The following is a 22,568-nucleotide window of genomic DNA, read 5'->3' as shown; positions in this document are numbered from 1 at the left end:
TTGGTCAGTTTTAAGAAAATTCTTAGTTAGTTGAAAATTGAAATTGAAAGATCATTTTTAATAACATTAAATTAACTATAAATATATTTTTTTAAACCAAAGTAGAATTTCTGTTAAAAAAAAAAAAAAAGTGTATGTGTGAATGCATGTGATAAAATATAAAATAAATATAGTTTAGTTTAATAGTTTACATTTCTTTCACAGATCATTATTTCATTATATGTTGAAATGCTAGGTTGCAGATATAGAGCCACTGTAATTAGAGTCGTACACTTATCGAATGTTCCCATCGATTTTCGGACCATACTGAATGGAAGGTATCGATCACTGGTGAGTCGAGAGTGGCAGCAGATTGACAGCCCATATCGTTGCCCTACAGTAGATTCCAGCAGCACTGTTTGATCTACTAATGCTCTCGCCCCGCCACCGATTGCTGATTTGTGGTCAAAATGGATCAAAAGTCAATGGATCTAACATTTTAGGGATTCAGTTCCCAGCAAATGAATCGAATGTGCAGGAAATCCAATTGGGAAACTGATGAGTGTATGGGGGCCTTAGCATTTTCTTGCAGTGCCATGACAGATGTTTTGCCTAGACCTGTTCTTACAATTTTAGTTTATTTAAATTGTATGGTGTTGTTTTCTTTACCTGAGTGGTTGCGGCAAAGCCTAATAATGCATACATTTCCAGTCAGATGAACACTTTGTGCGGTAGCAGTTGCATACATTTTCTTTCATGCAATGCGAGTTGGTAGAGCAGCTCTCAAGGTTGAAAGCTATTAAAGAAGTAGATTTCCCACATGAATTGCCTTTTCCTGTAGTAAATCAAAATCATATTTCCGCACCAAAATATAAAACGTGTGAACTGACCCTTAATAGCAGGGAATATTGTACAACATAGAGACTGTGCTGCACATTTCTGCACATTTTGGGGAAAACAAAGCGAAAGAATTTGTGACAGGAAAAAGTATTTCTCTGTCATTCACTAGACTGTTGTGATGATGAAAGCTGATTGTGATGCTGGGTGATTACACTTTTAGCACAGATATTGATTGTCATTTTCTAAGGAACCACCAATACACAGATGCCAGTAAATCTTACAAGTTTCCCGCTTACATTATACAAATGTTACATAGGCTGTAGTCAATAATAATCCACCTTTCAATATTGTTTGCAAGAAGTTATTACGGTAAATGAGTAATACAGTGTTTGCCGTTTCACCACACAGTTGTATTATAATGCAATTTGAAGTCATACCTACAGTGCTGCCCATAATTATTCATACCTCTGGCAAATTTTGACTTAAAGTTACTTTTATTCAACCAGAAATTTTTTTTTTTTATTTATGGGAAATGATATAGGTGTCTCCCAAAAGATAAGACAATGTACAAGAGGCATTATTGTGGAAAAAAAAAAATTTCAGCTTTTAATTACATTTGAGCAAAAAGTGTCCAGTCCAAAATTATTCATACCCGTCACAAACTGTCACAGTGTCTGGGAAAATCCAATGTTCTGTACCTAAAGCATTCTAATTACCCTGATTAATTTGGAACAGCTGTTTTAATCAACTCAACAGGTAAAAAAAGCAGCTTCCTGGAGTTGGTTTGTGGACAGTCATGGCTAAGACAAAGGTTCTCAGTGAGGACCTGTGGCTGTGCATTGTGGCTGCTCACAAGTCAGGAAAGGGCTACAAGGTAATTTCTAAATGTTTTCAAGTTCCATTGGCTACAGTGCAAAGTATTATTAAAAAATACAAGATGTTTCGCACTGTGGAAAAACTCAGATGACGTGGTCGGAAGCCCAAAGTGACACCTGTGCTGACCAGGAGGATAGCGAAAGAGGTGAGTGAAAAAGGAATACAAGGATCACCACCAAGGCCATCCTGGTGAATCTGGGCTCTGCTGGTGGCAATCAGGGATGAGCAACGGATGAATCCCGAATAGGTTTTATTGAGAATTCATCCAGGTAATTATCACACCTGGTTGGGTGATGGTTGGGAGGGTTAAACTTACCCAGGCGCCTTCTGCTTTAATTCATCCCATGCTGCGTTCTAATTCACGGTCACGGGACTACCGCACTTTCTCCTTTCGGGTTGAAGGAGGAAATACGGTAGTCACGTGACCGTGAATTTGAACGCTGCATGGCAGTTCCGTGGGACGGATTAAAGCAGAAGGCTCCTGAGTAAGTTTAACCCTCCTGTGCCGCATGCGCCCCCCCCCCCCCCCCGCTCAGGTGTGCTAATTACCTGGATGAGTTCCAAATAAAACCTATTCGAAATTCATCCGTTGCACATCCCTGGTGGCAATGTCTCAAAGCAGACAATCCAACAGACACTGCACACTGCTGGGTTCCACGGATACAGACCAAGTAGGACGCCACTTCACCAGATAAGGCACACAAAAGCTCGCTTTGCAAATGCTCATCTAAATAAAGAAGAAGAAGACTTCTGGTCTTCTGTGTTATGGTCAGATGAAACATAAATTGAATTGTTTGGTCACAATGATGTTTCCTTCATTTGGCGTAAAAAAGAAGAAGCCTTTAACCCAAAGAACACCATCCCCACTGTCAAACATGATGGTGGGAACCTAATGCTTTGGGGGTGTTTTTCAGACAATGGACCAGGGAACCTAATTACAGTTAACGGCACCATGAAAAAAGAGCTATACATGAGGATTCTCCACGACAACATCAGGCAGTCTGCAGAGAAACTTGGCCTTGGGCACCAGTGGACATTTCAGCACGACAATAACCTAACACACACAGCAAAAGTGGTGAAGAAATGGTTAGCAGACAACAATAACGTTTTGGAGTGGCCCAGCCAGAGTCCTAACTTGAATCCAATTGAGAATCTGTAGAGGGAGCTAAAGATCAGGGTGATGGCAAGGAGACCCTCCAACCTGAAAGATTTGGAGCTCATTGCTAAAGATGAATGGGCAAAAATACCTGTCAAGACCTCTTTAAGTCAAAATTTGCCAGGGGTATGAATAATTATGGGCAGCACTGTATAATAATGACACAATTAAAAATGTGGGAGGTATTGTAGATAGAATTTCAGTAATTACTGTCTTCCTATGTTATCCTATTCTCACACTAACCTTCCCTGTATGTACAGTGGTGTGAAAAACTATTTGCCCCCTTCCTGATTTCTTATTCTTTTGCATGTTTGTCACACTTAAATGTTTCTGCTCATCAAAAACCGTTAACCATTAGTTAAAGATAACATAATTGAACACAAAATGCAGTTTTAAATGATGGTTTTTATTATTTAGTGAGAAAATAAACTCAAAACCTTCATGGCCCTGTGTGAAAAAGAAATTGCCCCCTGAACCTAATAACTGGTTGGGCCACCCTTAGCAGCAATAACTGCAATCAAGCATTTGCGATAACTTGCAACAAGTCTTTTACGGCGCTCTGGAGGAATTTTGGCCCACTCATCTTTGCAGAATTGTTGAAATTCAGCTTTATTTGAGGGTTTTCTAGCATGAACTGCCTTTTTAACCACATAACGACCGCCCCCAGCCGATGGGCGGCGGCAAAGTCTGGGCCCAAACGACCGCAATACGCCCATCGGCGGGGGCGGCTGCGGGAGTGGCTATGCGGCGATCGCGTCATTCGTGACGCGATCAGCCGCCGGGGACTGGCTCCGCCCCCCGTTCGCCGTAACCCGCCGGCCGTTCGGAAGCGCCGGCGGGTTACTGGCATCCGGATCGCCGCTGCAACAGTGTATAATAGGCTTTGTAATGTATACAAAGCCTATTATACTGGCTGCCTCCTGCCCTGGTGGTCCCAGTGTCCGAGGGACCACCAGGGCAGGCTGCAGCCACCCTAGTCTGCACCAAACACACTGATTTCCCCCCCCCCTGCCCCCTGATCGCCCACAGCACCCCTCAGACCCCCCCCTGCCCACCCCCCAGACCACTGTTTGCACCCAGTCACCCTCCTAATCACCCATCAATCACTCCCTGTCACTATCTGTCAACGCTATTTTTTTTTTAAGTCCCTAATCTGCCCCCTACTCCCTCCTGATCACCCCCCCACCCCTCAGATTCTCCCCAGACCCCCCCCAGACCCCCCCCCCCCCCGTGTACTGTATGCATCTATCCCCCCTGATCACCTGTCAATCACCTGTCAATCACCTGTCAATCACCTGTCAATCACCCGTCAATCACCCCCTGTCACTGCCACCCATCAATCAGCCCCTGATCTGCCCCTTGCGGGCAATCTGATCACCCCCCCACACCAATAGATCGCCCGCAGATCCGACATCAGATCACCTCCCAAATCCATTGTTTACATCTATTCTCTCCTCTAAACACCCACTAATTACCCATCAATCACCCCCTATCACCACCTGTCACTGTTACCCATCAGATTAGACCCTAATCTGCCCCTTGCGGGCACCCAATCACCTGCCCACACGCTCAGATTGCCCTCAGACCCCCCCCTTATCAATTCGCCCGTGCAATATTTACATCTGTTCTCCCCTGTAATAACCCACTGATTACCTGTCAATCACCCATCAATCACCCCCTGTCACTGCCACCCATCAATCACCCCCTGTCACTGCCACCCATCAATCAGCCCCTAACCTGCCCCTTGCGGGCAATCTGATCACCCACCCACACCAATAGATCGCCCGCAGATCCGACATCAGATCACCTCCCAAATCCATTGTTTACATCTATTCTCTCCTCTAAACACCCACTAATTACCCATCAATCACCCCCTATCACCACCTGTCACTGTTACCCATCAGATTAGACCCTAATCTGCCCCTTGCGGGCACCCAATCACCTGCCCACACGCTCAGATTGCCCTCAGACCCCCCCCTTATCAATTCGCCCGTGCAATATTTACATCTGTTCTCCCCTGTAATAACCCACTGATTACCTGTCAATCACCCATCAATCACCCCCTGTCACTGCCACCCATCAATCACCCCCTGTCACTGCCACCCATCAATCAGCCCCTAACCTGCCCCTTGCGGGCAATCTGATCACCCACCCACACCAATAGATCGCCCGCAGATCCGACATCAGATCACCTCCCAAATCCATTGTTTACATCTATTCTCTCCTCTAAACACCCACTAATTACCCATCAATCACCCCCTATCACCACCTGTCACTGTTACCCATCAGATTAGACCCTAATCTGCCCCTTGCGGGCACCCAATCACCTGCCCACACGCTCAGATTGCCCTCAGACCCCCCCCTTATCAATTCGCCCGTGCAATATTTACATCTGTTCTCCCCTGTAATAACCCACTGATTACCTGTCAATCACCCATCAATCACCCCCTGTCACTGCCACCCATCAATCACCCCCTGTCACTGCCACCCATCAATCAGCCCCTAACCTGCCCCTTGCGGGCAATCTGATCACCCACCCACACCAATAGATCGCCCGCAGATCCGACATCAGATCACCTCCCAAATCCATTGTTTACATCTATTCTCTCCTCTAAACACCCACTAATTACCCATCAATCACCCCCTATCACCACCTGTCACTGTTACCCATCAGATTAGACCCTAATCTGCCCCTTGCGGGCACCCAATCACCCGCCCACACCTCAGAACGCCCTCAGACCCCAGCCCTGATCACCTCGCCAGTGCATTGCTTGCATCTATTTCCCCCCTCTAATCACACCTTGAGACACCCATCAATCACCTCCTGTCACCCCCTAGCACACCTACCCATCAGATCAGGCCCTAATTTGCCCCGTGTGGGCTCCTGATCACTCGGCCAAACCCTCAGATCCCCCTCAGACCCCCTTCCGATCACCTCCCCAGTGCATTGATTGCATCTATTTTCCCCTCTAACCGCCCCCTGAGACACCCATCAATCACCTCCTGTCACCCCCCTAGCACTCCTATCCATCAGATCAGGCCCAATACATCCTGTCATCTAAGAGGCCACCCTGCTTATGACCGATTCCACAAAATTTGCCCCCTCATAGACCACCTGTCATCAAAATTTGCAGATGCTTATACCCCTGAACAGTCATTTTGAGAAATTTGGTTTCCAGACTACTCACAGTTTTGGGCCCGTAAAATGCCAGGGCAGTATAGGAACCCCACAAGTGACCCCATTTTAGAAAGAAGACACCCCAAGGTATTCTGTTAGGTGTATGATGAGTTCATAGAATATTTTATTTTTTGTCAAAAGTTAGCGGAAATTGGATTGTTATTGTTTTTTTCACAAAGTGTCATTTTTCACTAACTTGTGAGAAAAAATAAAATCTTCTATGAACTCACCATACCCCTAACGGAATACCTTGGGGTGTCTTCTTTCTAAAATGGGGTCACTTGTGGGGTTCCTATACTGCCCTGGCATTTTAGGGGCCCTAAACCGTGAGGAGTAGTCTAGAAAACAAATGCCTCAAAATGACCTGTGAATAGGACGTTGGGCCCCTTAGCGCACCTAGGCTGCAAAAAAGTGTCACACATGTGGTATCGCCATACTCAGGAGAAGTAGTATAATGTGTTTTGTGGTGTATTTTTACACATACCCATGCTGGGTGGGAGAAATCTCTCTGTAAATGGACAATTGTGTGTAAAAAAAATCAAAAATGTGTCATTTACAGAGATATTTCTCCCACCCAGCATGGTTATATGTAAAAATACACCACAAAACACATTATACTACTTCTTCTGAGTACGGCGATACCACATGTGTGACACTTTTTTGCAGCCTAACTGTGCTAAGGGGCCCAAAGTCCAATGAGTACCTTTAGGATTTCACAGGTCATTTTGAGACATTTGGGTTCAAGACTACTCCTCACGGTTTAGGGCCCCTAAAATGCCAGGGCAGTATAGGAACCCCACAAGTGACCCCATTTTAGAAAGAAGACACCCCAAGGTATTCTTTTAGGTGTATGATGAGTTCATAGAAGATTTTATTTTTTGTCACAAGTTAGCGGAAATTGATATGTATTGTTTTTTTTTTCACAAAGTGTCATTTTCCGCTAACTTGTGACAAAAAAAAAATCTTCTATGAACTCACCATACTCCTAACAGAATACCTTGGGGTGTCTTCTTTCTAAAATGGGGTCACTTGTGGGGTTCCTATACTGCCCTGGCATTTTAGGGGCCCTAAACCGTGAGGAGTAGTCTAGAATCCAAATGCCTCAAAATGACCTGTGAATAGGACGTTAGGCCCCTTAGCGCACCTAGGTTGCAAAAAAGTGTCACACATGTGGTATCGCCGTACTCAGAAGAAGTAGTATAATGTGTTTTGGGGTGTATTTTTATACATACCCATGCTGGGTGGGAGAAATCTCTCTGTAAATGGACAATTGTGTGTAAAAAAAATCAAATAATTGTCATTTACAGAGATATTTCTCCCACCCAGCATGGGTATGTGTAAAAATACACCCCAAAACACATTATACTACTTCTCCTGAGTACGGCGGTACCACATGTGTGGCACTTTTTTGCACCCTAAGTGCGCTAAGGGGCCCAAAGTCCAATGAGTACCTTTAGGATTTCACAGGTCATTTTGCCACATTTGGTTTCAAGACTACTCCTCACGGTTTAGGGCCCCTAAAATGCCAGGGCAGTATAGGAACCCCACAAATGACTCCATTTTAGAAAGAAGACACCCCAAGGTATTCCGTTAGGAGAATGGCGAGTTCATAGAAGATTTTATTTTTTGTCACAAGTTAGCGGAAAATGACACTTTGTGAAAAAAAACAATTACAATCAATTTCCGCTAACTTGTGACAAAAAAAAAAAATCTTCTATGAACTCACCATACATCTAACGGAATACCTTGGGGTGTCTTCTTTCTAAAATGGGGTAATTTGTGGGGTTCCTATACTGTCCTGGCATTTTAGGGGCCCTAAACCGTGAGGAGTAGTCTTGAAACGAAATTTCTCAAAATGACCTGTGAAATCCTAAAGGTACTCATTGGACTTTGGGCCCCTTAGCGCAGTTAGGGTGCAAAAAAGTGCCACACATGTGGTATCGCCGTACTCAGGAGAAGTAGTATAATGTGTTTTGGGGTGTATTTTTCCACATACCCATGCTGAGTGGGAGAAATATCTCTATAAATAGACAATTGTGTGTAAAAAAAATAAAAAAATTGTCATTTACGGAGATATTTCTCCCACCCAGCATGTGTATGTGTAAAAATACACCCCAAAACACATTATACTACTTTTCCTGAGTACGGCAATACCACATGTGTGGCACTTTTTTGCGGCCTAACTGCGCTAAGGGGCCCAAAGTCCAATGAGCATCTTTAGGCTTTACAGGGGTGCTTACAATTAGGCACCCCCCAAATGCCAGGACAGTAAACACACCCCACAAATGACCCCATTCTGGAAAGTAGACACTTCAAGGTATTCAGAGAGGAGCATAGTGAGTCCGTGGCAGATTTCATTTTTTTTTGTCGCAAGTTAGAAGAAATGGAAACTTTTTTTTTTTTTTTTTTTTGTCACAAACTGTCATTTTCCGCTAACTTGTGACAAAAAATAAAATCTTCTATGAACTCACCATGCCTCTCAGTGAATACTTTGGGATGTCTTCTTTCCAAAATGGGGTCATTTGGGGGGTATTTGTACTATCCTGGAATTTTAGCCCCTCATGAAACATGACAGGTGCGCAGAAAAGTCAGAGATGCTTGAAAATGGGAAAATTCACTTTTGGCACCATAGTTTGTAAACGCTATAACTTTTACCCAATCCAATAAATATACACTGAATGTTTTTTTTTTTATCAAAGACATGTAGCAGAATAACTTTCGCGCTCAAATGTATAGGAAATTTTACTTTATTTGAAAAATGTCAGCACAGAAAGTTAAAAAAGTCATTTTTTTGACAAAATTCATGTCTTTTTTGATGAATATAATAAAAAGTAAAACTCGCAGCAGCAATCAAATAGCATCAAAAGAAAGCTGTATTAGTGACAAGAAAAGGAGGTAAAATTCATTTAGGTGGTAGGTTTTATGACCGAGCAATAAACCGTGAAAGCTGCAGTGGTCTGAATGGAGAAAAAGGCTCTGGTCCTTAAGGGGCGAAAAGACTGTGGTCCCGAAGTGGTTAAGGTCATGCCACAACATCTCAATAGGATTCAGGTCAGGACTTTGACTAGGCCACTCCAAAGTCTTCATTTTGTTTTTCTTCAGCCATTAAGAGGTGGATTTGCTGGTGTCTTTTGGGTCATTGTCCTGCTGCAGCACCCAAGATCGCTTCAGCTTGAGTTGACGAACAGATGGCCGGACATTCTCCTTCAGGATTTTTTGGTAGACAGTAGAATTCATGGCTCCATCTATCACAGCAAGCCTTCCAGGTCCTGAAGCAGCAAAACAACACCAGACCATCACACTACCACCACCATATTTTACTGTTGGTATGATGTTCTTTTGCTGAAATGCTGTGTTACTTCTACAACAGATTTAACAGGACACACACCTTCCAAAAAGTTCAATTTTTGTCTCGGCGGTCCACAAGGTATTTTCCCACAAGTCTTGGCAATCATTGAGATGTTTTTTTTTAGCAAAATTGAGACGGGCCTTAATGTTCTTTTTGCTTAAAAGTGGTTTGCGCCTTGGATATCTGCCATGCAGGCCGTTTTTGCCCAGTCTCTTTCTTATGGTGGAGTCATGAACACTGACCTTAATTGAGGCAAGTGAGGCCTGCAGTTCTTTAGATGTTGTCCTGGGGTCTTTTGTGGCCTCTCGGATGAGTTTTCTCTGCGCTCTTGGGGTAATTTTGGTCGGCCGGCCACTCCTGGGAAGGTTCATCACTGTGCCATGTTTTTGCCATTTGTGGATAATGGCTCTCACTGTGGTTCGCTGGAGTCCCAAAGCTTTAGAAATGGCTTTATAACCTTTACCAGACTGATAGATCTCAATTACAGTACTTTTGTTCTCATTTGTTCCTGAATTTCTTTGGATCTTGGCTTGGATTGAACTCAGGTGTGATAAACCACAGTTAAGTTATTTTTTAACAAGGGGGGGCAATCACTTTTTCACACAGGGCCATGTAGGTTTTGAGTTTTTTTTTCCTCACTAAATAATAAAAACCATCATTTAAAACTGCATTTTAAGTTCAATTATGTTATCTTTGACTAATAGTTAACGGTTTTTGATGAGCAGAAACATTTAAGTGTGACAAACATGCAAAAGAATAAGAAATCAGGAAGGGGGCAAATAGTTTTTCACACCACTGTATGTCTAAGCAATACCTCCCTTTACCTGCACTAGTCACTAACCTCCTTCCTACCTACACTTTTCTACCCTCTACCTACACCTAACATTAACCTGCCCCCAACCTATACCAACTACTAACCTCCCTTCTACCTACACCTAACACGAACCTTTCCCCTACTTAAAACGAACACCAACCTCCCCACTACCTGCACCTACCACTAACCTCCCCCCCCATCCCCTCCAAACCTAACACAAACTACCTCCCCTCCTCCAAACCTAACACAAACCACCTCCCCTCAACTTACACCTTACACTAACTTCGCCGCTACCTACACCTAAACACTATTCTACTCCCTACTTACACCTAACACTAACCTCCCTCCAACCTTCACCTAACACTAATCTTTCCCTACCTACACTTAACCACTAACCTCCCTCCAACCTACACCTAACACTAACCTCTCCTCTACTTAAACCGAACACCAACCTCCCCCCTACTTACACCTAACACTAATCTCACTTATCTACACCTAACATTAACCTCCCCCTTTATACACCCAACACTAACCTCTCTTCTACTTACACCTTACACTAACCTCCCCCTACCCACACCTAAACACTATTCTTCCCCCTACCTACACCTAATACTAACCTCCCACCTGCCTACACCTAAACACTAACCTCCCCCTACTTACACCTGACCACTAACCTCCCTCATACCTACACCTAACACTAAACCTCCCCCACCTACATGTAACACTAACCTCCTTTCTAACAACACCTAACACTAACCTCCCTGCTGCCTACACCTAAACACTAAACTTCCCCTACCCACATCTATCCATTAACCTCCCTCCTACCGACACCTAACACTAACCTATCCCCTTCCTACACCTAACACTAAACCTCTCCCCACCTACACGTAACACTAACCTCCCTCCTACCTACACCTAACAATAACATCCCTCCTACCTACACCTAAGACTAACCTCCCCCCCCCCACCTACACCTAACACTGACCTACTCCTACCTATACCTAACACTAATCTCCCCCCTTTCTACACCTAATCCTAACTCCCCCCCCCCCCCCCCACCTACACCTAACACTAACCTTCCTCCTACCTGCCCCTAACATCCACCTAAAGGCTTTCTGCCCACTTTCTACTCAGTATCGTCCAACTTTGGTCTGTTGTACGATAGTCATCCTCTCTCCTTGATAAAGCGAGGTGACTCTCGCGGAACTAGTGGGATCTTGTCCTCTGAGGGGATTCCTTGTTCCCTGCTGTGCTGCTGAGATTGACGTCACCATTTCTGGGCTAAGTATCTCCTATTTTTTGCACTACTCCACTTTATGCTCTTTTTCCTATGGGCTGCTCCTTTGCCTCAAGTTTCTGCTAGGCATCTTATCACTATTAATACTCTATATCTGGATAGCAATTGTGCACTTTATTTTATAAATTTATATATGTGATATTTATTCATGTGTTCATTTTTTAGGTTTCATTGCACAGGTGTTGTTTGTTGATCTTGCATCACACTAGGTTGTATACTGAACCCGGGTTCTCCCCCTGTTGGACTCAATATTGAGCCTACTGTGGGGTTTTATATCTGACAGCAGCATTGTCATTATACAATATATTGCATTTAGAGTGATTGTTTCATATGCAGCTGGGATCATGTTGGAATATTTGCTTGTTTTTTAAATGGTTTTATTATTTATTGAATCATCAGTACTGTGATTATTATTATACCTAATGTTGAATAAATATTTTTGTTATACTTTTTCAAATTTTGCTGTGGGAGGTGCTATTTTTTAAGTGCTTTCTTCCTCTACCATATAATTGTTGTACGATAGTTGGGCATGTGTACGCATGACAAAATATTGAAAATATAGCCACACCTAAATGTATTGCACTATTATGACTGGCTTCGATTTGAAGATTTCTGATGTGAATGTTTCTTTACACAGCAAAATTAATATTTTGGTGTCTTCAATTACAGGCTTGAATGCTCTGCGGAGAAGATTGGGTGAGCTGAACAGTGTAACTGACAGTGAAGTGGCCGGCTCTGTGGTTATCACTCTAAATGATTTCCTGCAGGCAATGAATGATGTCAGACCCAGTGCCATGAGAGAAGTTGCAGTGGATGTGCCAAAGGTAAGTACTCCCTTTTACCATTTTAAAGTGCTGTAGCTGGAAAACACACACACAAATCAATCTCTCTCTCTCTCTCTCTCTCTCTCTCTCTCTCTCTCTCTCTCTCTCTCTCTCTCTCTCTCTCTCTCTATCTATCTATCTATCTATCTATCTCTCTATCTCTCTTATCATCACGCAGCAGGATTGTATTCTGATTGTTCTGCCTCTGATTGTTACTTGGCCTTATTTAAATTATCTGGCAGAAGACATTTCTGTACCTTTTGCTGTACTAAATGTGGCCTTACACTTGTTAGATTAGCAGCAGATAGATCGCTGATCAATCGGTCAATCGATTTGCAATCAATCGCGCGATAATCGGCTGAGTGTATGGGCCCCTTAACAAAGATAACGTTCTTAGACAGAGTTTATTGTTCCTCTGTGTCACTATATGTTTGGATTTGTCAGTCACATTTATTGCTCTTATTATCTCTCAATTATTGTGCATACTTAAGTCTAAATATCCTAGTTATTTTAAGACCTATTTAATAAAGATGATTAGTTCACTTTACAGATTGTTTGCTAATGTAAAAATGAACCCCCAAAATATGATGTTATGAGTATATAGGACGCAGGCATCTGTCTTCATTTTATTTGTAGATGCTGATGGCTGTTTATTGTGTTGCTTCTGTGTCTGTGAGGCCCATATTACTTTCCCTGAGCCGGATATTGGGCTCACATTGATGCTGCATTGTGTCACCTGGATACAGCAGTAGCAGTGCTGTTACTGGCATTGGACAACCAAAGCTAGGTACACATGATGCAATTTCCTGACGAGTCGAGACGATAATTTCCAACATATCCTATCTGCTCTAGATCGATAACTGGATCAATTTTGTGCAGTACTGATCTGAAAATCAATCCCGTTATCGATCAGGATCAGAAATTACTGATTTGACCCGTCAATCTGACTGGAAATTGCATAGCTTATACTTAGCATAACAGTTGTCATGTGACCAATGAGGAAGTGCTACACAGAATAATGATATTTGCAAACTGTTGTCATGATGCTGGAGAAGTTGATCATGATAACATTTGGGAATAATTTTACAGCAATCATTTATCCTATCAACTCGTAAAACCTACAGGGTCACTTCACTATTTTGCTTAAAAGATTTATCAATTATCATTGCTTTGTTATAAAATCCAATAGCTCTTTTACTGGTAGAATGTGTGCAACCCAGACATGTATCAGTGAACTACTGATGTTAAGTTGGAAACATTGCAGGTATAACAACATGAAGTCATAAGCAATGATGGTCTAGAGAAAGGGTGTCAAACTCAATCACGTAAGGGGATAAAATCTAAAACTTAGTCTAAGTCACGGGCCAAATTGTTTATTAAGATTGAAAATGTATTGAACAGTCTCAAACTACGTGTCATAACTATAGCGAACATGGGGAGGGGGACTCCTCCCCTTTCTGCAGAGTAGCGCAGTGGAGCAGTTTTATCTTTACCTTCCCCAGTGCTGCTGCAATTTTTCAAAATGAAATGTGGCTGAAGGCAAAATGCTAGTCACCTGAGGGGGTTTGGATGCCAAGAGGGGGCCTCATGGCCGGGCCGAGGCAGAGGTGAAAGAGGCTTCAGCCTCAGGGTGCGGTGTAGGAGGGGGTGCACAACTCACTGAGCTATCACTCCCCTATTGTGTTCAAAGCAGAGAGAAATAAGAAAATGGGATACACGGCAGTGACTGCAAGCCAGATAACTAGAGAGTAAGGTGTTGGGGGCCTTGGGGCACCTCTTAGTCTAATAGCAATCAGTGTGTGACGACGGCTGGGATGGAGGGGTGCACTTTGGTGTCTCAACCTTGGGTGCTGGAGGGCCTTGTCCCGACTCTGCCTCATGGTAATTTTGCTGAGGGGTCCCATGGGTTGTTGCTGAACTCCACCTCAAACTGACAATGTTGCAATCAGAAACTACAATGATGCACATTTGAAGCACTGGAGGACCATATAAAATGGCAAGGTTGGCTGCATTTGGCCCAAGGGCCTTGTGTTTGACGCCCGGGGTCGAGAGCTTGGAAAATTTATGAGATATAGCTGACAGATTTCTAGACATATGATTTGGATACTTTAGTTTGCTCCTCCTGTGTCTGTAAAGGATTATGCTATATGTATTATTTCATTTTTTGTTTAGCCGGCTGTGTAAACTTACAGACCATCCCAACCATATTGTCACAGGGAAACACTAATGGAGGGCCATTAACAGAAGCACCTTTCTTGGTGACAAGTTGCTATGTCCTCAGCAGCCATCTCCCCACTTGGGTATGATGTAGTAGCAGGGGGATATTTATCATTTATTAGTGCATGCAGCAGGGAGTATGGGCTCGACCTTCAGGATTAGTTCCTTTTATTCAGGCATATGCTTCAAATACAAATATGTCATTATAGCAACAACCAACAGCCGTAGCATGGCATGTTACCCAAGCAATGTAGGTGTTGCATATATAACTCAAATTATGCAAATTATGCAGCGGATTATGTAATTTGCAGAAATCAGAGTAAACTGAACGTGTGCCACCTGCACACATTCAGTTTAATGGGATTTAGTGAATATACATCCTTATACATATTCAGTGTGTACAGCACTTCAATGCTCGCTGCACAAAGTTGGTAATATGATGGTGTTTGTCTGTAGTTGCAGCACAGTGAGTGAACTGGAAAAGCTCTATGGACACAACCTTTAAAGGACAAGTGTACTTATTAGATACAGATGCTAAATCAACCCTAGATTGTCCCTACCACATAATGTAATTATCATGCATTTCTGATTTGCTACCCTGCAGAGATCTAAGGGTTCCCCTGGCTGCACATTGTTTACAAACATTTCTCCTTTATCAGCAGTTTGTACATCCTATACAGGAATGCCTCCACCCCCACCCCCAGCATTTGTGATGACATTAAACTTCATTTTTATTGGATAAACTCATATCGGTGCAAAAGTATTTTTACATTTCCGTTCATAACCAACTATGAACTCAACTGACTGATGCCGAGATTCTTCTTTGCACGACTGTAGTATCCAGGGCTGTGGAGTCGGTACAAAAATCTTCCAACTCCGACTCCTCAGTTTATGAAACCACGACTCCGACTCCGGGTACCCAAAATAGCTCCCGACTCCTCGACTCCGACTCCTTAGTCTAATACTTATCAGGGCTGTGGATTTTGTACAAAAATCATCCGACTCTGACTCCTCAGTTTATGAAATCAACGACTCCATCTCCAACTCCGGGTGCCCAATATTGCTCCGACTCCAACTCCGACTCCACAGCCCTGGTAGTATCTGTGGAATATGGACTGCCTAGAAATTTAGTATTGGCTCCAAAGAGTAGGAGTCGGTTACTTATTTCTAGCATATGGACAAATCCATTGACAGGCAGCAAACCTAGAAATTGCCATACCACAGTCTTAGATGCCCTGTTGAATAACTGTTTTACCTGGAAGTAGTTGCTCAACAGACAGCAGAAATGTTCCTAACTGGAGTTTTTGCCAATGTTCTGCTTGTAGGCAATGCTTGGCTGAATGGCATGTGCTGTCCTATTGAGAGGGAAAAGGGAGTAGAACTAGGAGGCTTTCTGCATGGCCAGGGGTTAGTGATCAACTGAAAAATCAGTCATGACTTATTGCTTCTCATCCACGTACTAGTCCATATAAAAAATGATAGAGCCTTGAACTGAATTGTTTCAACCACAAAAATTGTAAAGGCCCGTACACATGCTCAACCAAACCGCCTGATTGTCGTCTGATTTTGGTCTGCTGGACTACAATCAGGCATGTGTATGCATGACAAATGACTAGATCAATGACTGATAACAGTTGGTTTCCCTAATCCATCCAATCCAAACACGACAAAACTGTTGGCCTGATATTGTGCAGGTGGCCACGTGCGTACGTCATCGTTTGAACGTAACAATGTTACCCTTGCATGCATGGTATGTACATGAGTAGGTGATTTAGTTAATACAATACAATAACATTTGTAAAGCACTTTTCTCCCATAGGACTCAAAGCGCATAGTTGTGTCTCAGATCAATACAGGGTTACCAATGTAAGAAAGGTTAGGCAGGCACTCAATGGAAACCCGTGGGTGCTGACTGATTCCTCAGCTGGCTGTAATGTTGCCCCTCAGCAGGTGCTACGTGCTCTAGACCATTGTAGGACAGCATCATGGATGAACATCAAAAAGAGAAAAGGCTGGTCTGGCACTGTAGCTTTAATAAATATCAGCAGGTCTACAGTGGTGGAAGCAATAATGTAACAAAAAGTGGTACACATATGTAAGCAGGTACTTATCGTGCTCCTGCTGGGGTGAGGGAGACGTTTGTGGGCGCCAGTGGGTGCACGGCCTTACGACCGTTTCGCTGTGGGGTGAGCCTTGCTTCTTCGGAGGCCTGTGTGCACGATGCGTGTATCGGGGGAAGCTAATAATATAGCCTACTTCCGTATACAGGTCCCCGCCTACCAATCCCACAATCCCCGGTGGCTAAACCAATACGAGCGCACAACTGCCCGGAAAACAGCGTGGTGGCTTCACACGCCAACCGCGCTGCAGAGCTATTTACAGGACGGACGCTGAGCGTGTTACTATAGGAAGTTGTGCGCTTGTATTGGTTTAGCCACCGGGGATTGTGGGATTCCCCCGATCCACGCATCGTGCACACAGGCCTCCGAAGAAGCAAGGCTCACCACACAGCGAAACGGTCGTAAGGCCGTGCACCCACTGGCGCCCACAAACGTCTCCCTCAACCCAGCAGCAGCACGATAAGTACCTGCTTACATATGTGTACCACTTTTTGTTACACTATTGTTTCCACCACTGTACACCTGCTGATATTTATTAAAGCTACAGTGCCAGACCAGCCTTTTCTCTATTTGATGTTCATCAATGCAGGGTTAAATGCTTCCAGGGAAGGTGCTATCCTGATTTCGTGTGGCAGGGAGTTCCAAAGTCTAGGGGCAGCATGACAGAAGGCTCTGTCTCCAAAGGTTTTGAGGTGGACTCTGGGGGTGACCAAGGTGTTACATACTTTTGATGTAAGATTGTGGGGGTATGATGCAGTTGCAGCAAGTCCTTCAGGTATCCAGAGCCCAGATTGTGCAAGGACAGTAAGACAATCTTAAACAAAATTCTCCATTTTATCGGTAGCCAGTTGTGAGAAAACGCGGAAAAGCCGCCGCCAATACTCAAGGTGAGGCGGCTGACTCCGCGTTTAACATGGCAGCTGGGGCGCAGTCGGAGCGCGGAGAGACCGCCGCATGCTCTAACAACAGGGCGGCGGATTCCGCGTCCAATGCGGCAAGTTGCTCGCATAGGCCTGCTCCTCTCAGTAAGGCGGAATGCGGAGTAAACGCCGCACGCCCAGACAGCGGCGCGGCGGATTCCGCATCTAACACAGCAGAAACATTACAACACATGACTGGTGTGGCTGGGACTGATAGTCCACACTGGTTTAGGAGGACGCGCGCGCGCAGAGAGGCAGGGCCTTTATGGCAGTCAGAGGAGGGTCAGCTGACCAAGCCGGTCAGCTGACAATTGCGGCAACTTTCATTGGTCCAGCACTTAGGGGTGGCGCTGGAGAGCGGCGGTGTATATATACTGGGTGCTGGTCATTCATCTGGTGTCTGGCGTTGCGATCACTACGTGGTAGCACTCAGACCTTGTCAGTATCTGTGTTTATTAGTCAGTTTCGTAGGTGTTGATGGTCACGGAGCTCACACCTTAGCCTAGGAATTCTGTTATTATCTGTATTGTTATCTAGACCAGTTTCCAAGGTGTTGATGGCCAAGGAACTCACACCTTAGTCTAGGAATTCTGTACCATCTGTATTATTTGTATTATCTAGTCTAGTTCCTGGAGTGTGAGAATCTTGGAGCTCACACTCAAGTTTAGGCATTGTTAATTATCTGTTATGACTTTCTGCATTTCCTGACCATTCTCCTGATCTCTGATTTTGTACCTTGTCTTTCTGATTCTCTGTTGCCAAAACTCGGCTAGTCTCTGGATTCTGAATCTGCCTACTGTGTCTGTACTTTATCTGTCCGTGTGTTAACGACCTGGCTTGTCCGACCTCGAGAACTATCTCTCCTGTTAGGAGATAGTTCACAGATCTGTCAGTGACACTCTACCATTGGTGTCACTCACGTTCTGTCCTTCCCACTGTCTCAGCCTGGCTCCGCCCCTTGGGGAGCATAAGGCCTGTGGAAGGAAGCTAATCCTTAACAGTAGCTCCTACTGTCTAGCACCCATCCCACGGGTGCTTTCCTCAAAGTATTCCTGTTGCATCAAACACTCTCATCTCTCAGGTGTCCAGAGGTTAGAAGATATATCTGATTATCGGTGATACTGCAGATCATCAATAATCGGGTGTATTCTGCATTCTCGGTGATACTGCAGATCACCGGTAATCAGACCCTCTCTGTGTTACACCGATCGTTACAGAACGCCAGACCAAAAAATGCAAATGGACGCACACACTGACCTTCTGGGCGCACTTACCACTTCGGTGGACTATATCAACTTGGTGCTGGGTAATCACAAAGCTATGATTGACGCTTTGTCCGGTTCTCTACGTACCCTTCAGACGGCAGTGGATGAGGTGCGATCCCCTCCTAGCACAGACATACGTATGCCTGTACCTGAAAAATTTTCTGGTCACAGATCTGACTTTCGAAATTTTAGGAGTAGAGTGTTGTCATATTTTGAGTTAAGACCTAGATCTTCAGGAACCATGACCCAAAGGGTCACATTTATTAAGACTCTGTTATCAGGCGATTCCCAGACCTGGGCATACAGTCTGCCCGCTGGAGATGTAGCTTTAAACTCTGTAGATGAATTTTTGTAAGGCTATGGCAATAATTTACGACGATCCAGACATTGCCTCGACATCTGAGCGGACGCTCAAGTTACTGCGTCAAGGCAAGGGTCCGGTCAAGGAGTATGCGGCAGAATTTAGGAGATGGTCAGTTTCAGCCAGGTGGGACACCTATACCCTTTTAGACTGTTTCCTATCAGGATTATCAGATGAGGTTTCAGATCTAATGTTAAGTCTGCCCGAACCTAAAACAGTCGATGAGGCCATTTCATCGGCAATCAGGATTGATCGTAGGTTATAGTATCAAAGACAGACCAGGGGCAGAGACAATGTTAAAATGTTGACCTATGCTACACCCCCGGTGACTCCATGTCCGCCTGTTTCTCCTCCCCCCGAGCCAATGCAGATTGGTCGGTCAAAACTGTCTCAGATGGAGCGGAGACGCAGGATTTCTGAGCATTTGTGTCTTTATTGTGCCGAGGGGGGAAATAGAGTACGAAATTGCCCTAAAAAGTCAGGAAACGCCATTGCCTAGGAGTAGTTGGGGGTGATACCTAGGCGTGCAGTTCCCACCCCTAGAGGATAAGCGGTTACTCCTTCCTTGTATGATTACATGGGAGGATAAATCGGAAGTCTCTGAGACCTTCATTGACTCGGGCTCAGCGGCTAATTTTATAGATTACGAATCTGCTAAGAAATTAGGTATTCCGTTCACCCTGGTAAAACCACCTCTACAGGTTACGGCAGTGGATGATTCCCCACTGCAGCGTAACCATCCTCTGTCTCAGACACCAGAAGTGGAAGTCACTATAGGGGTGCTGCATAGAGAGAGATTGCAGTTTTTTGTGTTGCGCATGACAACCTCCACAGTCATCCTTGGCATGCCGTGGTTACACCTTCACTCTCCTCAGATAAACTGGGCTACCGGTCAGCTAGCCAGCTGGCCTAAGGTCACCTTCGTCATTGTTTAGCGAAGGTGACCTTAGGCCAAACCAGGATTCATGTGGAGGGTGTTCCGGAACAATATGCGGAGTTTTCGGACGTGTTTTGTCCCAAAGCTGCCGATAAATTACCTCCACATCGCCCTTTTGATTGCCCAATTGATCTCCGATCGGGTTGTATGCCTCCTAGAGGTCATCTCTACAACCTGTCGGGGCCAGAAAAGGTGGCCATGCAAGAATATATCCGTGAAAACTTAGCTAAGGGGTTCATTCGTCCTTCTCGGTCACCTGCCGGAGCGGGGTTTTTTTTTTAAAAGAAAAAGGACGGAGGCCTTCGGGCATGCATTGATTACCGGGGACTGAATAAAATCACAGTTAAAAATCGCTATCCGTTACCTTTGATAGACGATTTATTCACTCAAGTCACCAAGGCTAAGATTTTTTCAAAATTGGATTTACGAGGTGCATACAACCTGGTGCGGATCAGGGAGGGCGATGAATGGAAGACGGCCTTTAACACACCCGACGGGCATTACGAGTATCTGGTGATGCCCTTCGGGTTGTGTAACGCCCCGGCCGTCTTCCAGGAACTCATTAATGAGGTTTTCAGGGAGGTGTTGGGTAAATTTGTCCTAATATACCTGGATGATATATTGATCTTCTCAGACAACCTCTCTGAGCATAGGGCTCATGTCAGATTCGTGTTACACAAGCTCAGACAAAACAGGCTTTATGCTAAATTGGAGAAATGCATTTTTGAGGTGACATCTGTCGCTTTTCTGGGATACATAATTTCCACCTCATGCCTTTCTATGGATCCCGCCAAAGTCTCTGCTGTTTTGGAATGGCCCCAACCAGTAGGTCTCAAATCTCTTCAGAGATTTCTAGGGTTTGCAAATTACTATAGAAGGTTCATAAAGGGGTACTCCACAGTCATAGCACCCCTCACCAGTCTCACTAAAAAAGGGGCAGATACCAACCATTGGTCCCCCGAAGCTCTGGCCACTTTCTCCACTCTGAAAGAACTGTTTTGCTCTGCACCCATATTGAGACACGTGGACACATCCTATCCATTTATTGTAGAGGTTGACGCCTCAGAGGTTGGAGTAGGGGTTGTGCTGTCTCAACGCTCTGGGCTGCAGTGAAGATTGCACCCGTGTGCCTATTTTTCTCGGAGGTTCTCTCCAGCAGAGAAAAACTACGTTATAGGTAACAGGGAGCTTCTAGCCATTAAGTTGGCCTTTGAAGAATGGCGTCATTGGTTAGAAGGAGCTGAACATACGATTACAGTCTACACGGATCACAAAAATTTGGAATACATTGAGGGGGCTAAGAGATTGAGTCCTCGTCAGGCTCGGTGGTCACTGTTTTTCTTGCGGTTTAGATTTGTAATTACGTATACTCCTGGTAGTAAAAACATTAAGGCAGATGCTTTGTCCAGATGTTTTGAGCCAGAGACAGCACAGCCCTCGGAACCTGAACCCATTGTTCCACAGAAGGTAGTACTGGGAGCTACAGAGACTTGGAAAGACTGGACAGAGACTTTAAGTCCCTTCCAGCAGGATGTCCCTGAGGGAAAGCCTGAAGGGGTTATGTTTGTGCCACTGCCTTTTCGTCTCCAGGTGTTACAGATGTTTCACTCGCACAAGAATGCTGGACATCCTGGGGCCTCCAGAACACAAGACTTGATTGCTAGATGTGCTTGGTGGCCTTCTTTGGCAACAGACTGCAAGGAGTATGTCAGAGAGTGTGCAGTATGTGCTAAAAGTAAACCCTCCCGTCTGGCACCTGTGGGAACGTTGCAGCCTTTGCCCACCCCGAGTGAACCATGGACCCATCTGTCCATGGATTTTGTAGGTGAGCTTCCTAGGTCTGAAGGCATGTCGGTCATTTGGGTGGTAGTCGACCGTTTCAGTAAAATGGCCCATTTTGTGCCCTTGAAGGGACTCCCCTCGGCCCAGGAGTTGGCCGATCTTTTCATCATTCACGTTTTCCGACTTCATGGCATTCCGGAAAACATCGTGTCAGATCGGGGAGTCCAATTTGTCTCTAGATTTTGGAGGGCATTTTGCCATCAAATGGGCATGGAACTGTCATTCTCGTCGGGCTACCACCCACAGACCAATGGTCAGACGGAGAGGGTTAATCAGTCTTTGGAACAATTTTTGAGGTGTTATGTTGCAGAAGCGCAAACTTATTGGGTTAAAATTCTTGCCGTATGCAGAATTTGCGCACAATAATCTGAAAAGCGCTTCTTCTGGGTTCTCTCCGTTTCAGGTGGTAACTGGAAAGTTGCCCAAGTTTTCCCCATTGCCAGTAGCTTCCACTCCGTTTCCAGCTCTGGAGGCGTGGCAAAAGTCGTTCGAAAACATTTGGGGGATCGTGAAAAGCAACTTGGAAAAGGCTTTTCAAAGTCAGAAAGGTCAAGCTGACAAGAAACGATCCTTAGAGTGGAAATTCAGACCAG

General features: G+C 44.6%; 1 protein-coding gene across 3 annotated transcripts in view; it reads left to right on the top strand.

The window, feature by feature from the left end:
- Nucleotides 1-22,568, top strand: part of AFG2A (AFG2 AAA ATPase homolog A) — a 583,775-nt gene that overhangs the window by 72,369 nt on the left and 488,838 nt on the right. For all 3 annotated transcript variants that reach the window (XM_068280086.1, XM_068280104.1, XM_068280096.1), the window contains exon 10: nt 12,159-12,313. In XM_068280086.1, coding sequence (XP_068136187.1) covers nt 12,159-12,313 — 155 coding nt within the window. The remainder of the gene's footprint in view (nt 1-12,158; nt 12,314-22,568) is intronic.

The sequence above is a fragment of the Hyperolius riggenbachi genome, chromosome 1 (genome assembly GCF_040937935.1).
Source record: "Hyperolius riggenbachi isolate aHypRig1 chromosome 1, aHypRig1.pri, whole genome shotgun sequence".
NCBI classification, from domain to species: domain Eukaryota; kingdom Metazoa; phylum Chordata; class Amphibia; order Anura; family Hyperoliidae; genus Hyperolius; species Hyperolius riggenbachi.
Note: the sequence above shows the minus strand (reverse complement) of the source record. Positions and strands in the feature narration are given on the sequence as shown.